Source organism: Callionymus lyra, chromosome 3 (genome assembly GCF_982586985.1).
Source record: "Callionymus lyra chromosome 3, fCalLyr1.hap1.1, whole genome shotgun sequence".
Lineage (NCBI taxonomy): Eukaryota > Metazoa > Chordata > Actinopteri > Syngnathiformes > Callionymidae > Callionymus > Callionymus lyra.
This window is the reverse complement of record NC_141820.1, coordinates 5,921,872-5,946,340: the sequence shown is the minus strand read 5'-3', so window position 1 is coordinate 5,946,340 and position 24,469 is coordinate 5,921,872. Positions and strand designations below refer to the sequence as shown.

Genomic DNA, 24,469 nt, shown 5'->3' with positions numbered 1-24,469 from the left:
TACATACACACACATAAAACGAATCAACTCAAAAAGGAACAATGATGCATAATAGTATACATTGATACAAACAGACAAAAACAAAAAGAAAAAACAATACTCCATACATATGGTGGTAAAAAATGAAAATATAACCCAAACTGTTAAAGTATTATGTAAGGTTCAGCTCTTTAACATGCTGCATGAAAGGGGACCAGGTTTCATGAAACTTCTCCAGACAATTTGACCGACTGTATTTTATTTTCTCTAACTGCAACATAGAGAGAAGTTCTTGAACCCAACTCTTAAATGATGGTCGTCTGACTCCCACTGCAGAAGAACCAGTCTGCTGCCATCAATGAGGAAAATGCAATTGCGTTTGCATGTGCTGTTGATACAGAGAGGTCAGGTGGAGGTACTCCAAATATACACATGTGTGGAGAAGGTGTTATTGCTTTTTTACACATGTGGGAAATACATTCAAATATTCTACTCCAGAAACTTTTGAGTGATGGACAAAGACAAAACATATGACCCAAAGTAGCAGGGCTGTGAGAACATCTTAAACAATGTGGACTGACGTCTGGGTAGATTTTAGCAAGTCTCTCATTTGAATAATGCAAACGATGTAACACTTTAAATTGTATGAGACGTTGCTTTATGCAGTAAGATGACGAATGGATACACTCTAAGCTACGCTGCCAGAAACTTGCACATCATTTAATGTTTAAATCTTGTTCCCAGGCTTAGTTTTGTCCCATGACAGAGGTTTGACATTTTGCATGATCCTATATATTTTGGAAATATGACCTTTTATGTGTGGATTTAAGGAAAGAATCTCATTGCATGTGTTGTTGGATTGCACAAGTGGGAATTTAAGATATTTATTGGCAAAACTCCTGACTTGGAGATATCTGAAGAAATTACTTTTATGCAGATTGTGTTTTTGTTGTAGATATTCAAAAGTTAGAAAATGATTCTTTTGAATCAAGTCTTTTAGAAATACCAGTCCACTACTGTGCCAGACCTGGAAACCAGTGTCCATCTCGGATGGGGGGAAAAGATGGTTATTCATGAAGGGAGAGAATGTACTTAAATCTTTTAAATTAAAATGTTTCCGAAATTGATTCCAAATCTTTATAGAATTTTTCACAACAGGGTTGGAGATCTGGTGCTGGCCTATTGGTAATGTAGCACTTAGCAGAGAAATGGAATTATTATTATTTATTTCCAAATTAGCCCAAAGTGGACCTCGTTTTTCCCGCCATGCACCAACACAAAATGCAAATTTGCACACATTTGCTGCCCAGTAATAGAACATAAAGTTAGGAAGACCAAGTCCTCCCTCCAACCTTGGAATTTCCAGAAAACATTTTTTCATTCTTGGCACAGATCGGTTCCATATAAATGCAGAAATTAAACTGTCAAGTTCCTTAAAAACAGATTTGGGTAAATAATAAGGAATCATTTGAAAGAAATAGAGGAAACGGGGAAGAACAGTCATCTTTATAGTGTTCACCCTTCCTGCTAATGAGATTGGTAAGTGGCTCCACCTTAAAAGGTCATTTTTGGTTCAGAGTTTTGAAGTGATTGTGGAAGAAATCTTGGTATACATGTGTCATCTTTAAACCCAAGTAGGTAAATGCGTTTGTTAACTGAAAGGGGAAGATATTATTATTGATTTTGCCAGATCATTGATTGGAAATACAGCACTTTTTGAAAAATGTAATTTGTAACCTGAAATGTGACCAAATATGTTTAATATTTCAATAACTCCAGGTATTGAAACAACTGGATTAGACAAAAAGAGCAAAAGGTCATCAGCATATAGTGAACATTTATGAATTTCCTTGTTCCTCAACACTCCAAAGATTTCCTCCTCTTTCCTCAGAGCCAGAGGCTCAATAGCTAAATCAAAAAGAAAAGGTGAGACAACAACCCTGTCTTGTTCCTCTGTAAAGTTTAAAATACGTTGATGTTATTGAGTTAGTGTGTACTGCAGCCACTGGTGTGGAATAGATTATTTTGATCCAAGATATGAAGTTTGAACCAAAACCAAATTTTCCCAACACTGTAAATAAGTATTTCCACTCCACCCGATCAAATGCTTTTTCAGCGTCAAGTGAGATAACAACTTCTGGCATTTCAGTGGAATGGGAATTATATAAAATATTAAGTAAACGTCGCATGTTAAAGAAAGATTGCCTCCCTGGAACAAAACCAGTCTGGTCAGGGTGGATTATTTTGGTCACTGTTTCCAGACGACGAGACAGAACTTTAGTGAACATTTTATAGTCGCAGCAGAGAAGGCTTATGGGCCGGTAAGGTAAGGTAAGGTAAGGTAAGGTAAGGTAAAGTAAGGTAAGGTGAGGTGAGGTGAGGTGAGGTGAGGTGAGGTGAGGTGAGGTAATGTAATGTAAAGTAAGGTAAAGTAAGGTAAGGTAAGGTAAGGTAAGGTAAGGTAAGGTAAGGTAAGGTGAGGTAAGGTAAGGTAAGGTAAGGTAAGGTGAGGTGAGGTAAGGTAAAGTAAGGTAAAGTAAGGTAAGGTAAGGTAAGGTAAAGTAAGGTAAAGTAAGGTAAGGTAAGGTAAAGTAAGGTAAGGTAAGGTAAGGTAAGGTAAAGTAAGGTAAAGTAAGGTAAGGTGAGGTACGGTAAGGTAAAGTAAGGTGAGGTGAGGTGAGGTGAGGTGAGGTGAGGTAATGTAATGTAATGTAATGTAATGTAATGTAATGTAATGTAAAGTAAGGTAAAGTAAGGTAAGGTAAGGTGAGGTGAGGTGAGGTAATGTAATGTAATGTAATGTAAAGTAAGGTAAGGTAAAGTAAGGTAAGGTAAGGTAAGGTAAGGTAAGGTAAGGTAAAGTAAGGTAAGGTAAGGTAAGGTAATGTAATGTAATGTAATGTAATGTAAAGTAAGGTAAGGTAAGGTAAGGTAAGGTAAAGTAAGGTAAGGTAAAGTAAGGTAAAGTAAGGTAAGGTAAGGTAAGGTAAGGTAAGGTAAAGTAAGGTAAGGTAAGGTAAAGTAAGGTAAAGTAAGGTAAGGTAAGGTACGGTACGGTAAGGTAAGGTAAGGTAAAGTAAGGTAAGGTAAGGTAAGGTAAAGTAAGGTAAGGTAAGGTAAGGTAAAGTAAGGTAAAGTAAGGTAAGGTAAGGTAAGGTAAGGTAAAGTAAGGTAAGGTAAGGTAAGGTAAAGTAAGGTAAGGTAAGGTAAGGTAAAGTAAGGTAAAGTAAGGTAAGGTAAGGTAAGGTAAAGTAAGGTAAAGTAAGGTAAGGTAAGGTAAGGTAAAGTAAGGTAAGGTAAGGTAAGGTGAGGTAAGGTAAGGTAAGGTAAGGTAAGGTAAGGTAAAGTAAGGTAAGGTAAGGTAAGGTAAAGTAAGGTAAGGTAAGGTAAGGTAAAGTAAGGTAAGGTAAGGTAAGGTAAAGTAAGGTAAGGTAAGGTAAGGTAAAGTAAGGTAAAGTAAGGTAAGGTAAGGTAAGGTAAAGTAAGGTAAGGTAAGGTAAGGTAAGGTAAGGTGAGGTAAGGTAAGGTAAAGTAAGGTAAGGTAAGGTAAGGTAAAGTAAGGTAAAGTAAGGTAAAGTAAGGTAAGGTAAGGTAAGGTAAGGTAAGGTGAGGTAAGGTAAGGTAAGGTAAGGTAAGGTAAAGTAAGGTAAGGTAAGGTAAAGTAAGGTAAGGTAAGGTGAGGTGAGGTAAGGTAAGGTAGGGTAAGGTAAGGTAAGGTAAGGTAAGGTAAGGTACGAGCCACATTCTCGCGGGTCTTTTCCTTTTTTAGGTATAACTGTAATAGTTGCCTGATTCATTGTTGGTGGTAGTTTTAAAGTTATAAGTGTTTCTTCAAATAATTTACTTAAAATAGGTGAAAGTTTATTGAAAACATTTGATAAACTTCAGTGGGAATCCATCTGGAGGTGCTTTTCCGCTTTGCATTGAGTTTATAGCTAGAGTTATGTCCTCTGTTGTTATTCTGGAGTCTATTACAGATTGTTCTTGTTTATTAATTTGGGGAATTTGCATATTTTCTAAAAAGTCCTCAATCTCCAATGATGTTGCAGAAGTCTCAGAGGTATAAAGGTCACTATAAAATGTTCTGAACTGGTCATTAATAGTTTGTGGGTGTACAGATGTCAAACCCTCGGCTGTATTCATTTCAGAAATGATACGATTTGCTGCCGTTTGTTTGATTTGGTGACAGTAGTCGAGCCACTTTGTCACTGTGTTCATAGTAGGTTTGTTTTGTTTTCAGGAGGAGTCTCTCAATTTGGACAGTGGTTAAATGATTGTATTCGGCTTGTAATAATTGTCTTTCATTGAATAAGGATGGATTAGGCTGAGATGCACATTTTTTATCTAATTGTAATCATTTCTGCTGTATCTCATTGAGGCGTTTAGTTCTTTCTTTCTTGACATTTGCTGAAAGAGAAATAATTTGTCCCCTTAGATAAGCTTTGAGTGCCTCCCAGATTGAAGTGTAGGACATCCCGGGAGTAATATTGATGTCAAGAAAGAAATCAATTTGATCCGAGAGAAAATGTTGGAAGTTTTTGCTTGACAATAAGAGCGGGTCAAGACGCCATGTGCGTTGAACTGGTGCACTGTCTGGAAATGCTATGTCCAGTTGGACTGGTGCATGATGGGAAATCACAATACTGTGGTATTGGCATTTTGTTACACACGTCAAAATTCTGTTGTCTATCAGAAAAAAGTCTATCCTCGAAAACGATTGGTGGACGTGAAAAAAAAGAATATTGTTTGGTAGTGAGGTTTAATTTCCTCCAGGGGTCAGTAAGTGCATAAGATTGTTTAATGAGATTTACTGTATTTGCTGATTTTGATCAATTATTTTGAAGTTTAGTGGAGGATCTAACGTTGGCTCAGGTACGAGATTAAAGTCACCTCCTAAAATGATGTTATATTTGTTAGGATCTGGAATAGTTGCTATTAGTCTAGAGAAGAAGTGAGGATCAGTTAGGGCCATAAACATTAACTAGTGCCGCCTCAGTTCCAGACAATCTACCCACGACTATGACATATCTTCCCTTGTTATCAGATATGAAATTGTTTAGTTGAAAACAGACTCCTTTTCTGATAAGTATGGCAGCTCCTCTTGACCTATCCCCATAATCAGAGTGATAAATATGTTCTATCATCCCCTCTTTAACTTTGAGTGTTCTTCTGGACGTAAGTGTGTCTCTTGTAAGAACATTATCTCTCCACCTAATGACTTCAGGTGTGTAAGAACTTTGTTACGCTTAACAGGATGGTTCACTCCTTTTACGTTCCAGCTTATAAAACGTGTTGAACCTAAAGACAGTGGGTTGTGACTCATATTTTAATATGGGTGTAAATACACTTGTAACTGTATGGAGTAAACATAAACAAACAACAACAACAAATAATGCCCTTGAACAACAGAGAACAACCCCCCACACACCTGCCAATCTTCTCCAAAAAAAGAGGAGAGATCGCACCCCCTACCGTAAAAGGTATCTGCACTAACATGCTCAGGAAAGCTAAAGTTGGCCCCACAGAACTTGACTTATTACAATTAAGACACACTTCAGTTATAGTATTATTTATCATGAACATCTAATGACAATAAGAACGACTCACATGATTGGTATTTAAATAACCAGCATCAACAAGGATAAACGAGAACATCAAAATAACATTAACTTGTATTAAACGTATAGAAAAAGTTGAATCAGTTATAATGTTGTTAAATCACTGTCTCACCGGAGTGTCTTCACGCGTCACGTGTCTCCACTGATGTTTTTGTTGACATACTCGCGCCTCTGCAACGGAGTGAAAGGATTTCTCCACGTTCTTGTACGTGATTCTGAAGCGGGCAGGAGAAGCAAATCCGAAGCGAACCCCGTCCACTCCACGAAGCCGACTCCTGACGTCATTGAACGCCGCGCGTGCTTTGGCAACACTTGTCGGGTCAGGAAACACTGAGATACTGACTCCGTCCACACTGATGCGTTGTTTGATCCGAGCGAGTCTCAGGATGTTTGCACAGTCCTGGAAGTAGTGAACGCGGGCTATGATGGTGTTTGACCGGCGTCCCTCTGTAGATCCAGGCGGGGAGAGACGGTTCTGTCCAGGAGCGTCCTTCAGATCAAAGGCTGCAGAAGGACACAGACTCGGTGTTGCATTCACGGGTCTCCGGGATTCCGACGATCCTGACGTCGTTTCTCCGCGACCTCGCCTCCAAGTCCTCGCATTTATTGTGAAGTTGGTCCACGACCCCCGCGAGCCGCTTCACCTCCTTCTTGAGTGTAACAACATCATCCGTGCACGTTGACAAACTTTCTTCCACATCCTTCACCGTAGCTTTCATGGCGGAGAGTTCAGAGGTCAGAGTTCAGAGTTGATCGTCGACCTGTACTCTTTGAGCTCCGCTCTCGCTGCAACAATATCCGCTCGAATCACCGCCATCTCGCTCTCCAACACTGCGCCAACTTCTGTTTGAAGGATTTCAACTAAATCCTTGCACACCGAAGATAGTAGTTCCATCTTGAGCGACTCCCTCTCAGGAAAGCTACTTCAATGGAGCTCGGGGCTAAAGTCGGCGTCGAAGGCGAAGGCCTCGTTGCTTGAGTCGCTGTTTGCCTACCTTTGCTTGATTTACCAGCCATTTCAAAGTTTCGGTTTTTAGGCATATGGTTTAGCAAAGGTAAAATTTGAATGTTTTCCAAAAAGTGCGCTGAAAAAATTACTTTTATACAGTCGTTCTGTGGAGCTCCAAAAAACACGTCTACTCCATTGCTATGCTCAACAGCGCCCCCGTTTGTGGACTTTTGAGTGGAGATCCTCAGTAGCACAGAAGTCCAGCTGAGATGTCAAGAACCTCAACATCTTTACTGTCGTCATCAGTCAGCTGAGGTTCAAAGGTTTGTCTCGATGAATGTCATTCAGGGACGAAAGCAAACTTTTCTTCACAACAATCCAACGCGTAGAAAAGATCCAAAGAAGCAAAAGAGTCAAACATGTTTGATCCGAGACTGAATTGTTGAGATGCAGTGATTTATAAATGAAACTCTGCTTCATCCAATGAACAACTGAACGTTTGAGCTCGATTTAAGATGAAAATATCAACCATTTCACTGATTCATGAGGATCTTTTGGAGTTCATCAGATTTTGGGATGGATTTGTGGGTCAGTGTGAAAGTTCATCAGTGTCATCAGAACATAGAAGGATTCAACATTTCAAAAGTTCATACTTTGAATTGATTTCATCAAATGTTGCCTTGAAGGAATATTTTCAATCATTGAATTAAATAATGAATATATTAAGAAATTGCATTTGTTTTGTAAATAATTGAATTTAAAACGTTGGTCTCATTATGAACTGAATACGTTTGATTCTAAATACTATTGGATTTAAACGTTTTTTTGTTTTTGAATGACTGGAATTAAAACATCAAAGATTATGTCTATAAATGTTTTATTTTGAAAGTGGTCACATTTCAAAATAAATGATTCAAGAAAAACAATGCAATGCTTTTAAAAACGCAACAAAATGTCAATAAAAACAAATAAAAGTTTCAACATTTGAAATGTTCAATCGAAACATTCAATTTTCTGATGCCACTGATTTACTTCCAGAATCAGAACCGTGTGTTTTTGATTCTTACAGAAAGTTGAGTTTCTTGGAAAAGATGGTGATTGTAATCTACGACAGAGACGCTTGTGTTTGGTCCTACTGAGGGTTCAGGTTTGAAAACAATCATCTCACACTTGAATTCACCAGAAACTAACTTACTGAGTCATATTGTCTGAGACGAGCAGATCCTCAACCAGAGGAATCCATCCATCACTCTTTTGAAGCTTTGATTTCACTCTTTTCACCTACTTTAATGTCATTGATCGATTCGACTTTGTCAAATATTCAAGTGGAACAATTCACTCGATGATTTGGTTTACATTTCTAGAAACATCTCCTCGTTTATTGTTTGAAAAAACAAGTTGTTTTCTCACCATTGATTCGACAAACATGGTATTTTAAAATAGTGTATTTCATGAAAGATTGCAGTTCAATGAATCTAGTTTGTCTTCTTCAATTATAGGAACATTGTGTTCAAGAAAGTTCTTGAGAATTTAAACTTGATCAAGTCAAGAGACGTCAAGAGAGAAGAAAGCGTTAATACAGGAGAAATATGTTCAACTGGCTCCAAATAGTTGAGAGAAAAAGGAAGATATTGAGTTGAATCCAGAGAAAAACACGTATATTCATGTTAAAATGATTCAAACCCTGGGAAGAAGAATCCTCTGGAGATGTCAATCTTTTCTGACTGAGTCTCTCAGGAGACGATGTGTAGAAATAAGAGCTGTAAGTGCCGTACGTTGATGGTCCTGAAGGTACGAGTGTGATTCTTGCCACGGTACTCGGAGCAGGAGTGAGAAGCAGGAGTTTTTGGGTCGTAGCTGAAACTGAGAAGCTGACAATCAAACAAGGACACTTAACGGTGAATGTGATAATAATCCTGGACTTTTTTTAGCAGATGAATTCTAGCTACGCTGCTCCTCAGACGCGCTCTGATCCAGGAATATTAAGGGCTACCATCTTCTTTTGACCTTCAGTGTTTTGTACCTTTGATCCAGTGTTTGCACAAACACATTCCTTGATTTGTGTTGACAAATCTTCACGTTGTTGAAGTGACCCCTTCCTCGCCACTTTAGCAATAATGTCAACGAAAAGATGCATATAGAGGCGGATTTACTGTTTTCAATGAAGACTTTTACATTTGAAACTGAAGCAAAGCAGTGTTTGTATGGAAGTGCATCAGTGTCATCAGAATATTGAAGGATTGAATTAAACATTGTTTCAACTTTTTTATTCAAGTTTTCCTTTATTAGTTTGAATCATCATTTGTACGTTGAAAGGTTTAATAAATTGATTAAATAAAAGGTAAATATACACAGTTTGATATTCTATTGACCATCATTAATTTTCTGAATACAATCCTTTTTTAATTCCTGATCTTTTGACTTCAATATAAAAATGTTGGTATAATAGTGAGACTTTTAACCAAAAGAGTCCTGAGCTACTTGATTCAACTCTCAGCCAATCATGCGACGCTCAGACGATCACATGATGTCGTAGAATCACTGGCGCGTCAATACATCATGGTGGATTCAAAGCAACAGCATTTTCTGGCGACACTTTTATACCAACATTTATATTGAATTTAAAAGACTATGAATTCAAAATATTTAACTTTAGATTTTTTTTTTTATTCAATTAAAAAAACACAAATCAAATTAAACCTTCAAGATACAAGTGATTGAATTCAATGCTTGCAAAAATAATGAAATGGTTCAAAATAAAAAACATTTCAATAAAAAAGTTTCATCATTTGTTTAATTCCATCATTGAATATTCAGATGACAGTGATTTACTAACAAATGTTCCGACCATGTGACCAGAGAAGAAGTGACGCAGATGAACTCAGTGACATGAACTTTTGTGTTGCTCAAACTAAAACTGTCCAGTTTCATCTTTGTTTTTTGCAAGCTCAGCAAGATTTTCTTTACCAGATGGATTTTTTTTACTGAATTTATTGTTTGTTTGTTCTCCCCGTGTTTGTGTGGGTTTACTCCGGGCACTCCGGTTTCCTCCCACAGTCCAAACACAGAGGTGGATTGAAAACTCTAAATTGTCCGCAGGTGTGAGTGTGTGAATGTGTGAGTCTGTGAATGAATGATTTTCTGTCACAACTGAGCGACATCAAAGCTGGACTTTAGGAAAGTTTAGTCGTCTTTAAGTAACAGTTTGGTAGATCAAGCCCGATGTGACCAAAGTCTTTCAACGACCACCTCCTGACCAGAGAGGATTTACTTGGATTATTTCTCCAACTAAGCAAAAAGTCCATTTGTGTGTGACCTTTGACCTCCCGCTGCCTCAGATGTGTGTATTTGTGACTGGGTTAGTGACACACAGTGAAGCTGGTGGACTTCTGTGCAGCTTTGAACATGTTTGGAGACGTTCTTTAATGTCCCTTTCATTTTGTGTTCAAGCATCAGGTCATATGGAACCTTAATGATCCATCAGTGCATCATTGTTCTATTCTTCTTCTATTATAATGATGTAGAACCACATTAGGTGGAGTCAGATTCACTGCTTATAAACAATATCAATGAACAATCACATCAGAGTCACATTATTATGGCAAATATCATTTATTTCACATTTGAATTATTATTGAGACAAAAATGCTTGATAAGGGTTAAAAGTTGTTTATTTGATAATTTATTTTTGAATAAAAGCACAAATGTGTTCTGGGAAGGTTGTGTTATTACACAATGTCAATATTATTTAACACTTTATCTTGAAATGTATTATTAACACATTCAAAGATATTCTAATACTTTTATATGACTTTATAGAAGAAGTTATGATGGTTTATGTTTGTCAACTTAAAACAAGCTTCATGAAGGTTTATAAAAAGTTCATTATTTTTCATAATTAATGCCAAAGTAACGACTGAAGTCACTCAGTGTAATTACTGTATTACAACTCAAGCAACCTTTAATTAATAGAGGGGTAAGAAATTATTGATGAATTTAAATATCACAATATTTCTATACACAACTAGACACTGTATTAATATTCAACAGCACTTTATCGGTTTATATTAACAATTAACATGCAAATATTCAGACAATTTTAACAGTCATGACAATTGTTTTTTCTTTTTTTAAATCCAACCAAAATATTGCAAGTTATTTTATTTGTTTTTCTGTATCCTCTCGTCCTCAGTCTTCACCAGGATCTCGCAGGATTTTATTTGTTAATGTATAAGTATAAAAATCTAATTATTGTATTGTATTCACACAAAACTTTTTTTTTTCAATTAATACATTGCTGTTGAATATCAACACGGTATTGCAATATTTCAGTGTATTTTCTCACTTAAATCGTATAATAAGTTGACGTGACTATAAAGCATCATATCTTCTTCTATAAAGTTGTATAAATGTATAATCATGTCTCATGGATTTGTTGTCGATGTATTATACCAGACCTTGATAGAAAGTTCTCACCACACAGTCCTAATGATTCTCAATACAAGGTTTGATGTTGAAGTTCTGCAGGATCATTGACTGAAGTGTACAAGGCTGCACGGCTGAGTGGTGGAGGTGTGTCGGAGAGACCCTCGTACCTGCCACGGGAGACTGGTTCTATTCAAGGATGTGGACAAACAAGAATCTTACTGGTGGGCTCCACGTAGATCTAGTTATGCAACAAGTGATTCCTGAGGGAAGTAGATTTCATAGACACACGAGCCAGACCTGCAATACACAGAAAGTCCCATGTCCTGGGAGTCCAAGGTCTTGTCTGCTGCTATGAAATACTTCTCTATCTGTATCAAGTGCATTACACATAAACTGTATTTTGTTATACAGAGAATTTGACAGTGTATAGATGGAGAGAAATATGGCTTTATGATGCTTGTTCAGTGTTATTTATGAGAAATAAAAACCTGTCAACTTTGCCTCAGTGTTCTCTCTTCCTCTCTCTGACGTCTGTTGCTTATATCGGACTCTATCGCTCCAGTGTTGGTCCCAAACCATTTGACACTGACAAGCTAGCAATCTTTTGTTAGCATGTCGTCTTGCTAGCTGTTCCAGAGTCTATTATGGAGCCTCGACTTTTAGCAAAGTCTGCGTAAGAAGCACAGTCTTCACCAGCTATTCAACAGATCCGACCCTTCAAGCCTTTTAGACCATCATCACTAAATAATGTGTTTATTCAAATGGTTTGAACTGTACTTTTCTGCGACACTTTTTAGTAGAGGTGTAAGAACATATCGATTGACTTCAATATAGCGATATTACTTTTCACAATACCGTGTCAGTTTTCAACTGCACTGTCTCGATTTGTGTTTTTTTATTGGCTTTCAATAATTTATCATAATTCTTTCATGGTTTATATTTCAATAAAGTTAGTAAGTCATTGTAGTGATTATAACCTTTATAAAAAAGGTTTACTTTCAGAACATTTAAGTTCTGGTCGATTTAACTGTAAAATCGTCTTCAGGTAAAAATACCTGAGGTTGGAGAACCACCTTTGATTTATAGTACAAAGGAAACTATTACATTTATGAGGATAATAATTAAATAATTGTTATTATCAATGAACTATGAAACTGTAATTTGAATCAATCTCATGAACTGAAGTCACTACTTGTTTTTCGTGATTATTTGTTCTTCACTGAGTAAGAGGCTCTTAAATTGACAGTTAATCACACCAAAATAGAAACGCGAACAGCGATGTAACGTTTTATGAATTAACTTAGTGAACAACAACTTTAAAAAGACATTTAACTCTTGCTGATTTAAAGGTTTTTAAAATTAATATTTGTTTTCACATGTAGTTGGATTTTCTTAATCCAATAATTTAATAATAAATATTCTAAATTCAATATTTTCTCATTTGTTTCCTTTTGAATTCAGTATAAAAATGTTGGTATAATTGTACCTTCAGACAAAACCAACAGAGAACTGATTTAATTGAACGAACTTTCAGCCAATCACAGGAAGCACAGACGATCATGTGATGACGTAGAAACACACAATTAAGTAGCTCCGGGAAATTCAAATTCAAACACAAATTCAGCCTTAAATATAAAAGCTGTTGAATCATATTCTTAAAGAAATAATATTTAATAATCGATTAAAAGTTTCAACAGGTGAAAATTTTAATGTATTCAATATTCTGATGTCACTGATAAACTTCCATATCCAGCCTGGATGGATGAACAAATGTTGAGTAGTTTGAATGGAAATGTTGTGTAAAAACTAAATGTGAACAGTTGTAATAAAATCCTCCTCCAGGCTGACTGTGTCAGATGATGTTGAAGAGGAGCAGTGATGGATGTGGCAGCAGTGAAGGAGGAGAGAGAAGCACCACTGGCTGCTGCATGTATATCTACACTGTGATCATGTGACCTTCTCACTCCAGCTCGGTGGAACCAGGAGTCATTTTCACAATCCCTCCATCAAACAGAGGCCACTCCAAAGTCCACCAGTAGAACAGAGCAAACGTGTTACCAGAAGATACAAACACGTCTCAGATCTGTGTCGGCGTCTAACCTACCCTGTGAGGACGAGCCTCGTCCCAAAGTCTGACCACGAGCAGCACATCCACGACCACCAAGAACATTCTTTCTGACGGGACACTTCTCACCGAGGGCTTTGTGTGCTGCCAAAAATACTAGTGTGCGAGTGTAGAAGTACATGTTGGTTGATGGAGGTGAAGGATAACACAGATGTAATAACTGTGAGGCTTTTATGGGAGAATATCAGAATATTGAATGATTGAATTTAACGTTTCTGTCACGATCTTTAATAAACGGAACCCAAGAGCGAGTGAGAGTCTCAATTATTTATCAAGTTTGGAGCATCTGCCTTTGATACCTCTGGAATGTTTTGTCCTCCTTTTATATCCAGTCAGTTCTTTACGCTGCCGTCTCCCTCGTCTCAGCATCTTTTGAACACCACATTGATGACTTTTAATTAAAGCTGTTATTTCATCTCCTAGTTTGAATTGGTCCATGAACGCACCACTTACCGTGTGGATGTGAAGTTTAGAGCGTCAGTCGACAGTTTAGCTGCTGAAGTTACTGCTGAGTGTCAACAATAGAGTCAATGATCAACTTTTGCTTCAGTTCAGAGACGAGTGTTTTCTTTGATTGTATTTCAGGTCGTCAGGTTTATGCTTCATGGAGACTGATGCACTTTATTGTCAGAATAAAAGAAGAGAAAGAAGTGACAGAAGTATGAACGCTACACTTCATATTCATGTTGTCACGTGTGTGCATCATCAGAACATCAACCATCAGAAGATCCTGACATGTGCTCGGCTGTACTTGAGCTTCAACTCTTACAGTCGACTGAACAACAAGTGATGAAAGAGAAAGTTTCTTCAACAATTCTTCACATTCTTTCTTCCTTCAAAACAACACGTTTGTTTCAGGAGCAGATTTCTTCTTTCCTCACTGTCAGCACTTTTCATGATGATTGACAGCAGCTACACACGTTTGATGGAGGAACACACTCACACACTCAGCTCACGCACACACACTGAAGAACCAGAACCAGGAACCTCTTTGAGTCCAAATCCCAGGTACAAAGGTTCAGTGGAGATGAAGAAGGTGTTGAGGTGTTTAAGACCTTTAGAGGAGACACTGTAAAACTCCAAATATCCAGATTCAGGATCGTTGATCTCAACTCTTACTCTGTGAGAAACTTCTTGACTCTTGATGACAGTTTCTATCTTATTGTGACAGAATTTATATCCTTCATCATCAGAGCAGCTCAGACTCCAGGAATAACGGTTCTGTCCAAACTCAGACTCGTCTTCTTTCCCTCCGTCTCTTCTGAGAGTCAGTGCGATAGAAGCTCCTCCTCTCCACTCCAGCTCCCAGGAACATGGTCCAGTCACAGCTTCTCTGCTCATCACCTGAAGACACCGGTGGAATCTGTCGGGATGGTCCAGATAATCCTGATCCTGCGTCACAAGTTCCACCGTCCTGTTGTCGTTGGACAGTAGGAGGCGCCGGTGTGCTGTGTCCGGGTCCAGTGAGAGTGGACGGAAGTCTGAGAGAAGAAGACACGAGAGGTGATGATGGTGGAAGAACTTTCTCTTCAAGACAATCATGGACTCAGTGTCCCAGCAAGCCAGGGAGGGCTGCTCTGTTTGTTGACATCTAGTGGAGATCATCATCAAAGTGAAGTCTTCTGAGACTGGGACCACCTTCAGAGAAGAACCAGGAGAACTGGAACATCCCATAATAATCGTGAGGAGATGACTGTCACATTTGATTGACACCAGTGTGTCCATATCAAGTCAGCAGCTAAACTAGCATGTAGCTAACATGATGTTTCTTCATGTTGTTGAAACATCTCTGCGTTCATCTCCACCATCATCCAGGTGAGATGCTGCACTGAGATCTTCTCACTCCACTGAGAACGTGATGATCTTCATTTGCACTCTCAAGTCAAAGAGTGAAAAGAGTGAATGAATGAGTGTGAGATGATGAGGAAAGTCAACATTGCTGCTTCTACATCTGCACGGAGGCTCCTCACCAGCTGCTGCTGGACACCATGTTGGTGACCAGTGTTCTGGGCAGTGACCTGGACTTGATGAAGCTCCATCAGCAGATTCAAGTGTATCATGAAGTCACCAACATCACAACTGCTCCACGAGAAGCTGACAGAGTTGAGGAGTTCTCATCCATCAATCAAATCAAACTTACACTTCTCATCTCCAGATGTTGATCTCTGTGGTCCACGATCCAGCCTGGAGGAAGAAACATTGAGAAGATCAGGTTCATTTGCCTTCAGATGTTTCATGACTTCATGCTGCTAAGTGGACGTTCTTTCATGACTGTGTTGACCACAACAAAGATGGATCTAGAAACACTCGCTCAGTCTCCACTGTCTCCTTGTTCTTCCACTGGTGTCCAGCAGGAGAACATGGAGAAGCTCTGAGAGTCTGATCAGCGTCACACACTCACATCTCTCTGCTTCTGATCACATGTTCAGTCTGAAGATCTTTGGAGCTCAGTCAGTGAGTTCTGCTGCTCCGTCCATACCTGAGAGTCTCCAGCCTCCAGTCTGGACTCTCCAGTCCAGCAGACAGCAGCTCCAGTCCTGGTCCTCCTGGATCGTTGTAGCTCAGGTCCAGCTCTCTCAGATGGGACGGGTTAGATGTCAGAGCTGAGGCCAGAGAAGAACAACCTCCTGCTGAGATCTGACAGTTTGACAGACTGTAATGAAGGAGAAACAGTTTCATTAAATCATGAGACCAGAAGAACTGAAGACATGATGTTCTGACCTGAGAGTCTCCAGGTGACAGTGTGGACTCTTCAGTCCAGCAGACAGCAGCTCCACTCCTGGATCCTGCAGGTTGTTGTCACTCAGGTCCAGTTGAGTCAGACTAGAGGACGGAGAGCTGAGGACTGAGGACAGAAGTGAACAACTTCTCTCTGTCAGTCCACAGAAGATCAGCCTGTGAAAGAGACGAGTGTCGTCAACAAGTGACTTTTTCTCTATTTTGACTTGAAAGACTTGATTTGAGGAAACACTGAACTCTTTACATTCATAAGATCATCACATGATTGTGTGAATATTTGAAGACTTTTCTATCAATCAGGATCAACTTGATCAAACACATGAAATAATGATGTTTTCATCAGTTCAACACTTTCCTGACTTTGTTTCAATTTCAATAAATAAATGAATAAAAGTGATTTATGACTCGAAACTTGACTCAAACTAGTGATTTATGACTCGAGACTTGACTCAAACTAGTGATTTATGACTCAAGACTTGACTCAAACTAGTGATTTATGACTCGAGACTTGACTCAAACTAGTGATTTATGACTCGAGACTTGACTCAAACTAGTGATTTATGACTCGAGACTTGACTCAAACTAGTGATTTATGACTCGAGACTTGACTCAAACTAGTGATTTATGACTCGAGACTTGACTCAAACTAGTGATTTATGACTCGAAACTTGACTCAAACTAGTGATTTATGACTCGAGACTTGACTCAAACTAGTGATTTATGACTCGAGACTTGACTCAAACTAGTGATTTATGACTCGAGACTTGACTCAAACTAGTGATTTATGACTCGAAACTTGACTCAAACTAGTGATTTATGACTCGAGACTTGACTCAAACTAGTGATTTATGACTCGAGACTTGACTCAAACTAGTGATTTATGACTCGAGACTTGACTCAAACTAGTGATTTATGACTCGAAACTTGACTCGGACTAGTGATTTATGACTTGAAACTTAACTCGGACTAATGATTTATGACTCGAGTTTTGACTCGTACTAGTGATGTGTGACTCGACACTTGACTCGGACTAGTGATTTATGACTCGAGACTTGACTCGGACTAGTGATTTATGACTTGAAATTTAACTCGGACTAATGATTTATGACTCGAGACTTGACACGGACTAGTGATTTATGACTCGAGACTTGACTCGGACTAGTGATTTATGACTTGAAATTTAACTCGGACTAATGATTTATGACTCGAGACTTGACTCGGACTAGTGATTTATGACTCGAAATTTGACTCGTAATAGTGATTTTTGACTCGAAACTTGACTCGGACTAGTGATTTATGACTCGAGACTTGACTCGGACTAGTGATTTATGACTCGAGACTTGACTCGGACTAGAGATTTATGACTCGAGACTTGACTCGGACTAGTGATTTATGACTCGAGACTTGACTCGGACTAGAGATTTATGACTCGAAACTTGAGTCGGACTAATGATTTATGACTTGAGACTTGACTCTGACTAGTGATTTATGACTCGAGACTTGACTCTGACTAGTGATTTATGACTCGAGACTTGACTCGGACTAGAGATTTATGACTCGAGACTTGACTCGGACTAGTGATTTATGACACGAGACTTGACTCGGACTAGAGATTTATGACTCGAAACTTGAGTCGGACTAATGATTTATGACTTGAGACTTGACTCTGACTAGTGATTTATGACTCGAGTCTTGACTCTGACTAGTGATTTATGACTCGAGACTTGACTCGGACTAGTGATTTATGACTCGAGACTTGACTCGAACTAGTGATTTATGACTCGAGACTTGACTCGGACTAGAGATTTATGACTCGAAACTTGAGTCGGACTAGTGATTTATGACTCGAGACTTGACTCCAACTAGTGATTTATGACTCGAGACTTGACTCGGACTAGAGATTTATGACTCGAAACTTGAGTCGGACTAGTGATTTATGACTCGAGACTTGACTCGGACTAGTGATTTATGACTCGAGACTTGACTCGGACTAGTGATTTATGACTTGAAACTTAACTCGGACTAATGATTTATGACTCGAGTTTTGACTCGTACTAGTGATGTGTGACTCGACACTTGACTCGGACTAGTGATTTATGACTCGAGACTTGACTCGGACTAGTGATTTATGACTTGAAACTTAACTCGGACTAATGATTTATGACTCGAGTTTTGACTCGTACTAGTGATGTGTGACTCGACACTTGACTCGGACTAGAGATTTATGAATCGAAACTTGACTCGGACTAGTGATGTGTGACTCGACACTTGACTCGGACTAGTGATGTGTGACTCGACACTTGACTCGGACTAGTGATGTGTGACTCGACACTTGACTCGGACTAGTGATTTATGACTCGAAACTTGACTCCAACTAGTGATTTATGACTCGAGACTTGACTCAAACTAGTGATTTATGACTCGAGACTTGGCTCAAACTAGTGATTTATGACTCGAAACTTGACTCAAACTAGTGATTTATGACTCGAGACTTGACTCAAACTAGTGATTTATGACTCGAGACTTGACTCAAACTAGTGATTTATGACTCGAAACTTGACTCAAACTAGTGATTTATGACTCGAAACTTGACTCAAACAAGTGATTTATGACTCGAAAATTGACTCAAACTAGTGATTTATGACTCGAGACTTGACTCAAACTAGTGATTTATGACTCGAGACTTGACTCAAACTAGTGATTTATGACTCGAAACTTGACTCAAACTAGTGATTTATGACTCGAGACTTGACTCAAACTAGTGATTTATGACTCGAGACTTGACTCAAACTAGTGATTTATGACTCGAAACTTGACTCAAACTAGTGATTTATGACTCGAAACTTGGCTCAAACTAGTGATTTATGACTCGAAACTTGACTCAAACTAGTGATTTATGACTCGAGACTTGACTCACACTAGTGATTTATGACTCGAAACTTGACTCAAACTAGTGATTTATGACTCGAAACTTGACTCAAACTAGTGATTTATGACTCGAGACTTGACTCAAACTAGTGATTTATGACTCGAAACTTGACTCAAACTAGTGATTTATGACTCGAAACTTGACTCAAACTAGTGATTTATGACTCGAAACTTGACTCAAACTAGTGATTTATGACTCGAAACTTGACTCAAACTAGTGATTTATGACTCGAAACTTGACTCAAAATAGTGATTTAAGACTCGAAACTTGACTCAAACTAGTGATTTATGACTCAAGACTTGACTCAAACTAGTGATTTAAGACTCGAAACTTGACTCAAACTAGTGCTTTAAGACTCGAAACTTGACTCAAACTAGTGATTTAAGACTCGAAACTTGACTCAAACTAGTGATTTAAGACTCGAAACTTGACTCAAACTAGTGATTTATGACTCGAGACTTGACTCAAACTAGTGATTTATGACTCGAGACTTGACTCAAACTAGTGATTTATGACTCGAGACTTGACTCAAACTAGTGATTTAAGACTCGAAACTTGACTCAAACTAGTGATTTATGACTCAAGACTTGACTCAAACTAGTGATTTAAGACTCGAAACTTGACTCAAACTAGTGATTTAAGACTCGAAACTTGACTCAAACTAGTGATTTATGACTCGAGACTTGATTCAAACTAGTGATTTATGACTCGAGACTTGACTCAAACTAGTGATTTATGACTCGAGACTTGACTCAAACTAGTGATTTATGACTCGAGACTTGACTCGGACTAGTGATTTATGACTCGAGACTTGACTCGGACTAGAGATTTATGACTCGAGACTTGACTCGGACTAGTGATTTATGACTCGAGACTTGACTCGGACTAGAGATTTATGACTCGAAACTTGAGTCGGACTAATGATTTATGACTCGAGACTTGACTGGGACTAGTGATTTATGACTCGAGACTTGACTCGGACTAGAGATTTATGACTCGAGACTTGACTCGGACTAGTGATTTATGACTCGAGACTTGACTCGGACTAGAGATTTATGACTCGAAACTTGAGTCGGACTAATGATTTATGACTCGAGACTTGACTCTGACTAGTGATTTATGACTCGAGACTTGACTGGGACTAGTGATTTATGACTCGAGTCTTGACTCTGACTAGTGATTTATGACTCGAGACTTGACTCGGACTAGTGATTTATGACTCGAGACTTGACTCGAACTAGTGATTTATGACTCGAGACTTGACTCGGACTAGAGATTTATGACTCGAAACTTGAGTCGGACTAGTGATTTATGACTCGAGACTTGACTCGGACTAGTGATTTATGACTCGAGACTTGACTCGAACTAGTGATTTATGACTCGAGACTTGACTCGGACTAGAGATTTATGACTCGAAACTTGAGTCGGACTAGTGATTTATGACTCGAGACTTGACTCGGACTAGTGATTTATGACTCGAGACTTGACTCGAACTAGTGATTTATGACTCGAGACTTGACTCGGACTAGAGATTTATGACTCGAAACTTGAGTCGGACTAGTGATTTATGACTCGAAACTTGACACAGACTAGTGATTTATGACTCGAGACTTGACTCGGACTAGTGATTTATGACTTGAAACTTAACTCGGACTAGTGATTTATGACTCGAGACTTGACTCGAACTAGTGATTTATGACTCGAGACTTGACTCGGACTAGAGATTTATGACTCGAAACTTGACTCGAACTAGTGATTTATGACTCGAGACTTGACTCGGACTAGTGATTTATGACTCGAGACTTGACTCGGACTAGTGATTTATGACTTGAAACTTAACTCGGACTAATGATTTATGACTCGAGTCTTGACTCTGACTAGTGATTAATGACTCGAGACTTGACTCGGACTAATGATTTATGACTCGAGACTTGACTCGGACTAATGATTTATGACTCGAGTCTTGACTCTGACTAGTGATTTATGACTCGAGACTTGACTCGGACTAGTGATTTATGACTCGAGACTTGACTCGGACTAGTGATTTATGACTCGAGACTTGACTCGGACTAGAGATTTATGACTCGAGACTTGACTCGGACTAGTGATTTATGACTCGAGACTTGACTCGGACTAGAGATTTATGACTCGAAACTTGAGTCGGACTAATGATTTATGACTTGAGACTTGACTCTGACTAGTGATTTATGACTCGAGACTTGACTGGGACTAGTGATTTATGACTCGAGTCTTGACTCTGACTAGTGATTTATGACTCGAGACTTGACTCGGACTAGTGATTTATGACTCGAGACTTGACTCGAACTAGTGATTTATGACTCGAGACTTGACTCGGACTAGAGATTTATGACTCGAAACTTGAGTCGGACTAGTGATTTATGACTCGAGACTTGACTCGAACTAGTGATTTATGACTCGAGACTTGACTCGGACTAGAGATTTATGACTCGAAACTTGAGTCGGACTAGTGATTTATGACTCGAGACTTGACTCGGACTAGTGATTTATGACTCGAGACTTGACTCGGACTAATGATTTATGACTTGAAACTTAACTCGGACTAATGATTTATGACTCGAGTTTTGACTCGTACTAGTGATGTGTGACTCGACACTTGACTCGGACTAGTGATTTATGACTCGAGACTTGAGTCGGACTAGTGATTTATGACTTGAAACTTAACTCGGACTAATGATTTATGACTCGAGTTTTGACTCGTACTAGTGATGTGTGACTCGACACTTGACTCGGACTAGTGATTTATGACTCGAGACTTGACTCGGACTAGTGATTTATGACTCGAGACTTGACTCAAATTAGTGATTTATGACTCAAGACTTGACTCAAATTAGTGATTTATGACTCGAGACTTGACTCAAATTAGTGATTTATGACTCGAGACTTGACTCAAATTAGTGATTTATGACTCAAGACTTGACTCAAATTAGTGATTTATGACTCGAGACTTGACTCAAATTAGTGATTTATGACTCGAGACTTGACTCAAATTAGTGATTTATGACTCGAGACTTGACTCAAATTAGTGATTTATGACTCGAGACTTGACTCAAATTAGTGATTTATGACTCGAGACTTGACTCAGACTAGTGATTTATGACTCGAGACTTGACTCAAATTAGTGATTTATGACTCGAGACTTGACTCAAATTAGTGATTTATGACTCGAGACTTGACTCGGACTAGTGATTTATGACTCGAGACTTGACTCAAATTAGTGATTTATGACTCGAGACTTGACTCGGACTAGTGATTTATGACTCGTGTTGACTCAAATTAGTGATTTATGACTCGAGACTTGACTCAAATTAGTTATTTATGACTCGAGACTTGACTCGGACTAGAGATTTATGACTCGAGACTTGACTCGGACTAGTGATTTATGACTGGAGACTTGACTCGGACTAGTGATTTATGACTCAAGACTTGACTCGGACTAGTGATTTATGACTCGAGACTTGACTCGGACTAGTGATTTATGACTCGAGACTTGACTCGGACTAGAGATTTATGACTCGAGACTTGACTCGGACTACTAATTTATGAATCGAGACTTGACTCGGAATAGTGATTTATGACTCGAGACTTGACTCGGACTAGTGATTTATGACTCGAGACTTGACTCAGACTAGTGATTTATAACTCGAGACTTGACTCGGACTGGTGATTTATGACTCAAGACTTGACTAGGACAAGTGATTTATGACTCGAGACTTGACTCGGACTAGTGATTTCTGACTCGAGACTTGACTCGGACTAATGATTTATGACTCGAGTCTTGACTCTGACTAGTGATGTATGACTCGAGACTTGACTCGGACTAGTGATTTATGACTCGAGACTTGACTCGGACTAGTGATTTATGACTCGAGACTTGACTCGGACTAATGATTTATGACTCGAGACTTGACTCAAATTAGTGATTTATGACTCGAGACTTGACTCAAATTAGTGATTTATGACTCGAGACTTGACTCAGACTAGTGATTTATGACTCGAGACTTGACTCAAATTAGTGATTTATGACTCGAGACTTGACTCAAATTAGTGATTTATGACTCGAGACTTGACTCAAATTAGTGATTTATGACTCGAGACTTGACTCAAATTAGTGATTTATGACTCGAGACTTGACTCGGACTAGTGATTTATGACTCGAGACTTGACTCAAATTAGTGATTTATGACTCGAGACTTGACTCAAATTAGTTATTTATGACTCGAGACTTGACTCGGACTAGAGATTTATGACTCGAGACTTGACTCGGACTAGTGATTTATGACTGGAGACTTGACTCGGACTAGTGATTTATGACTCGAGACTTGACTCGGACTAGTGATTTATGACTCGAGACTTGACTCGGACTAATGATTTATGACTCGAGTCTTGACTCTGACTAGTGATTTATGACTAGAGACTTGACTCGGACTAGTGATTTATGACTCGAGACTTGACTCGGAATAGTGATTTATGACTCGAGACTTGACTCGGACTAGAGATTTATGACTCGAAACTTGAGTCGGACTAATGATTTATGACTCGAGACTTGACTCTGACTAGTGATTTATGACTCGAGACTTGACTCGGACTAGAGATTTTTGACTCGAAACTTGAGTCGGACTAATGATTTATGACTCGAGACTTGACTCGGACTAGTGATTTATGACTCGAGACTTGACTCGGACTAGAGATTTATGACTCGAAACTTGAGTCGGACTAATGATTTATGACTCGAGACTTGACTCTGACTAGTGATTTATGACTCGAGACTTGACTCTGACTAGTAATTTATGACTCGAGACTTGACTTGGACTAGGGATTTATGACTCGAGACTTGACTCTGACTAATGATTTATGACTCGAGTCTTGACTCTGACTAGTGATTTATGACTCGAGACTTGACTCGGACTAATGATTTATGACTCGAGACTTGACTCGGACTAATGATTTATGACTCGAGTCTTGACTCTGACTAGTGATTTATGACTCGAGACTTGACTCGGACTAGTGATTTATGACTCGAGACTTGACTCGGACTAGTGATTTATGACTCGAGACTTGACTCGGACTAGAGATTTATGACTCGAGACTTGACTCGGACTAGTGATTTATGACTCGAGACTTGACTCGGACTAGAGATTTATGACTCGAAACTTGAGTCGGACTAATGATTTATGACTTGAGACTTGACTCTGACTAGTGATTTATGACTCGAGACTTGACTGGGACTAGTGATTTATGACTCGAGTCTTGACTCTGACTAGTGATTTATGACTCGAGACTTGACTCGGACTAGTGATTTATGACTCGAGACTTGACTCGAACTAGTGATTTATGACTCGAGACTTGACTCGGACTAGAGATTTATGACTCGAAACTTGAGTCGGACTAGTGATTTATGACTCGAGACTTGACTCGGACTAGTGATTTATGACTCGAGACTTGACTCGAACTAGTGATTTATGACTCGAGACTTGACTCGGACTAGAGATTTATGACTCGAAACTTGAGTCGGACTAGTGATTTATGACTCGAGACTTGACTCGGACTAGTGATTTATGACTCGAGACTTGACTCGAACTAGTGATTTATGACTCGAGACTTGACTCGGACTAGAGATTTATGAATCGAAACTTGAGTCGGACTAGTGATTTATGACTCGA

General features: G+C 38.8%; 1 protein-coding gene across 2 annotated transcripts in view; it reads right to left on the bottom strand.

Annotated features, from left to right (window-relative positions):
- LOC148083109 (NACHT, LRR and PYD domains-containing protein 3-like) overlaps window positions 1–24,469 on the bottom strand; it is a 238,050-nt gene that overhangs the window by 78,708 nt on the left and 134,873 nt on the right. The window contains exons 7-9 of one of the 2 annotated variants that reach the window (XM_087786245.1): window positions 15,821–15,994; window positions 15,579–15,752; window positions 15,169–15,283 (exon numbers count right to left, since the gene is read on the bottom strand). In XM_087786245.1, coding sequence (XP_087642371.1) covers window positions 15,214–15,283; window positions 15,579–15,752; window positions 15,821–15,994 — 418 coding nt within the window. In that variant the 3' untranslated portion in view covers window positions 15,169–15,213. Of the gene's footprint in view, window positions 1–15,168; window positions 15,284–15,578; window positions 15,753–15,820; window positions 15,995–24,469 lie in introns of those variants that run through there. The other variant, XM_087786244.1, reaches the window with a different exon arrangement.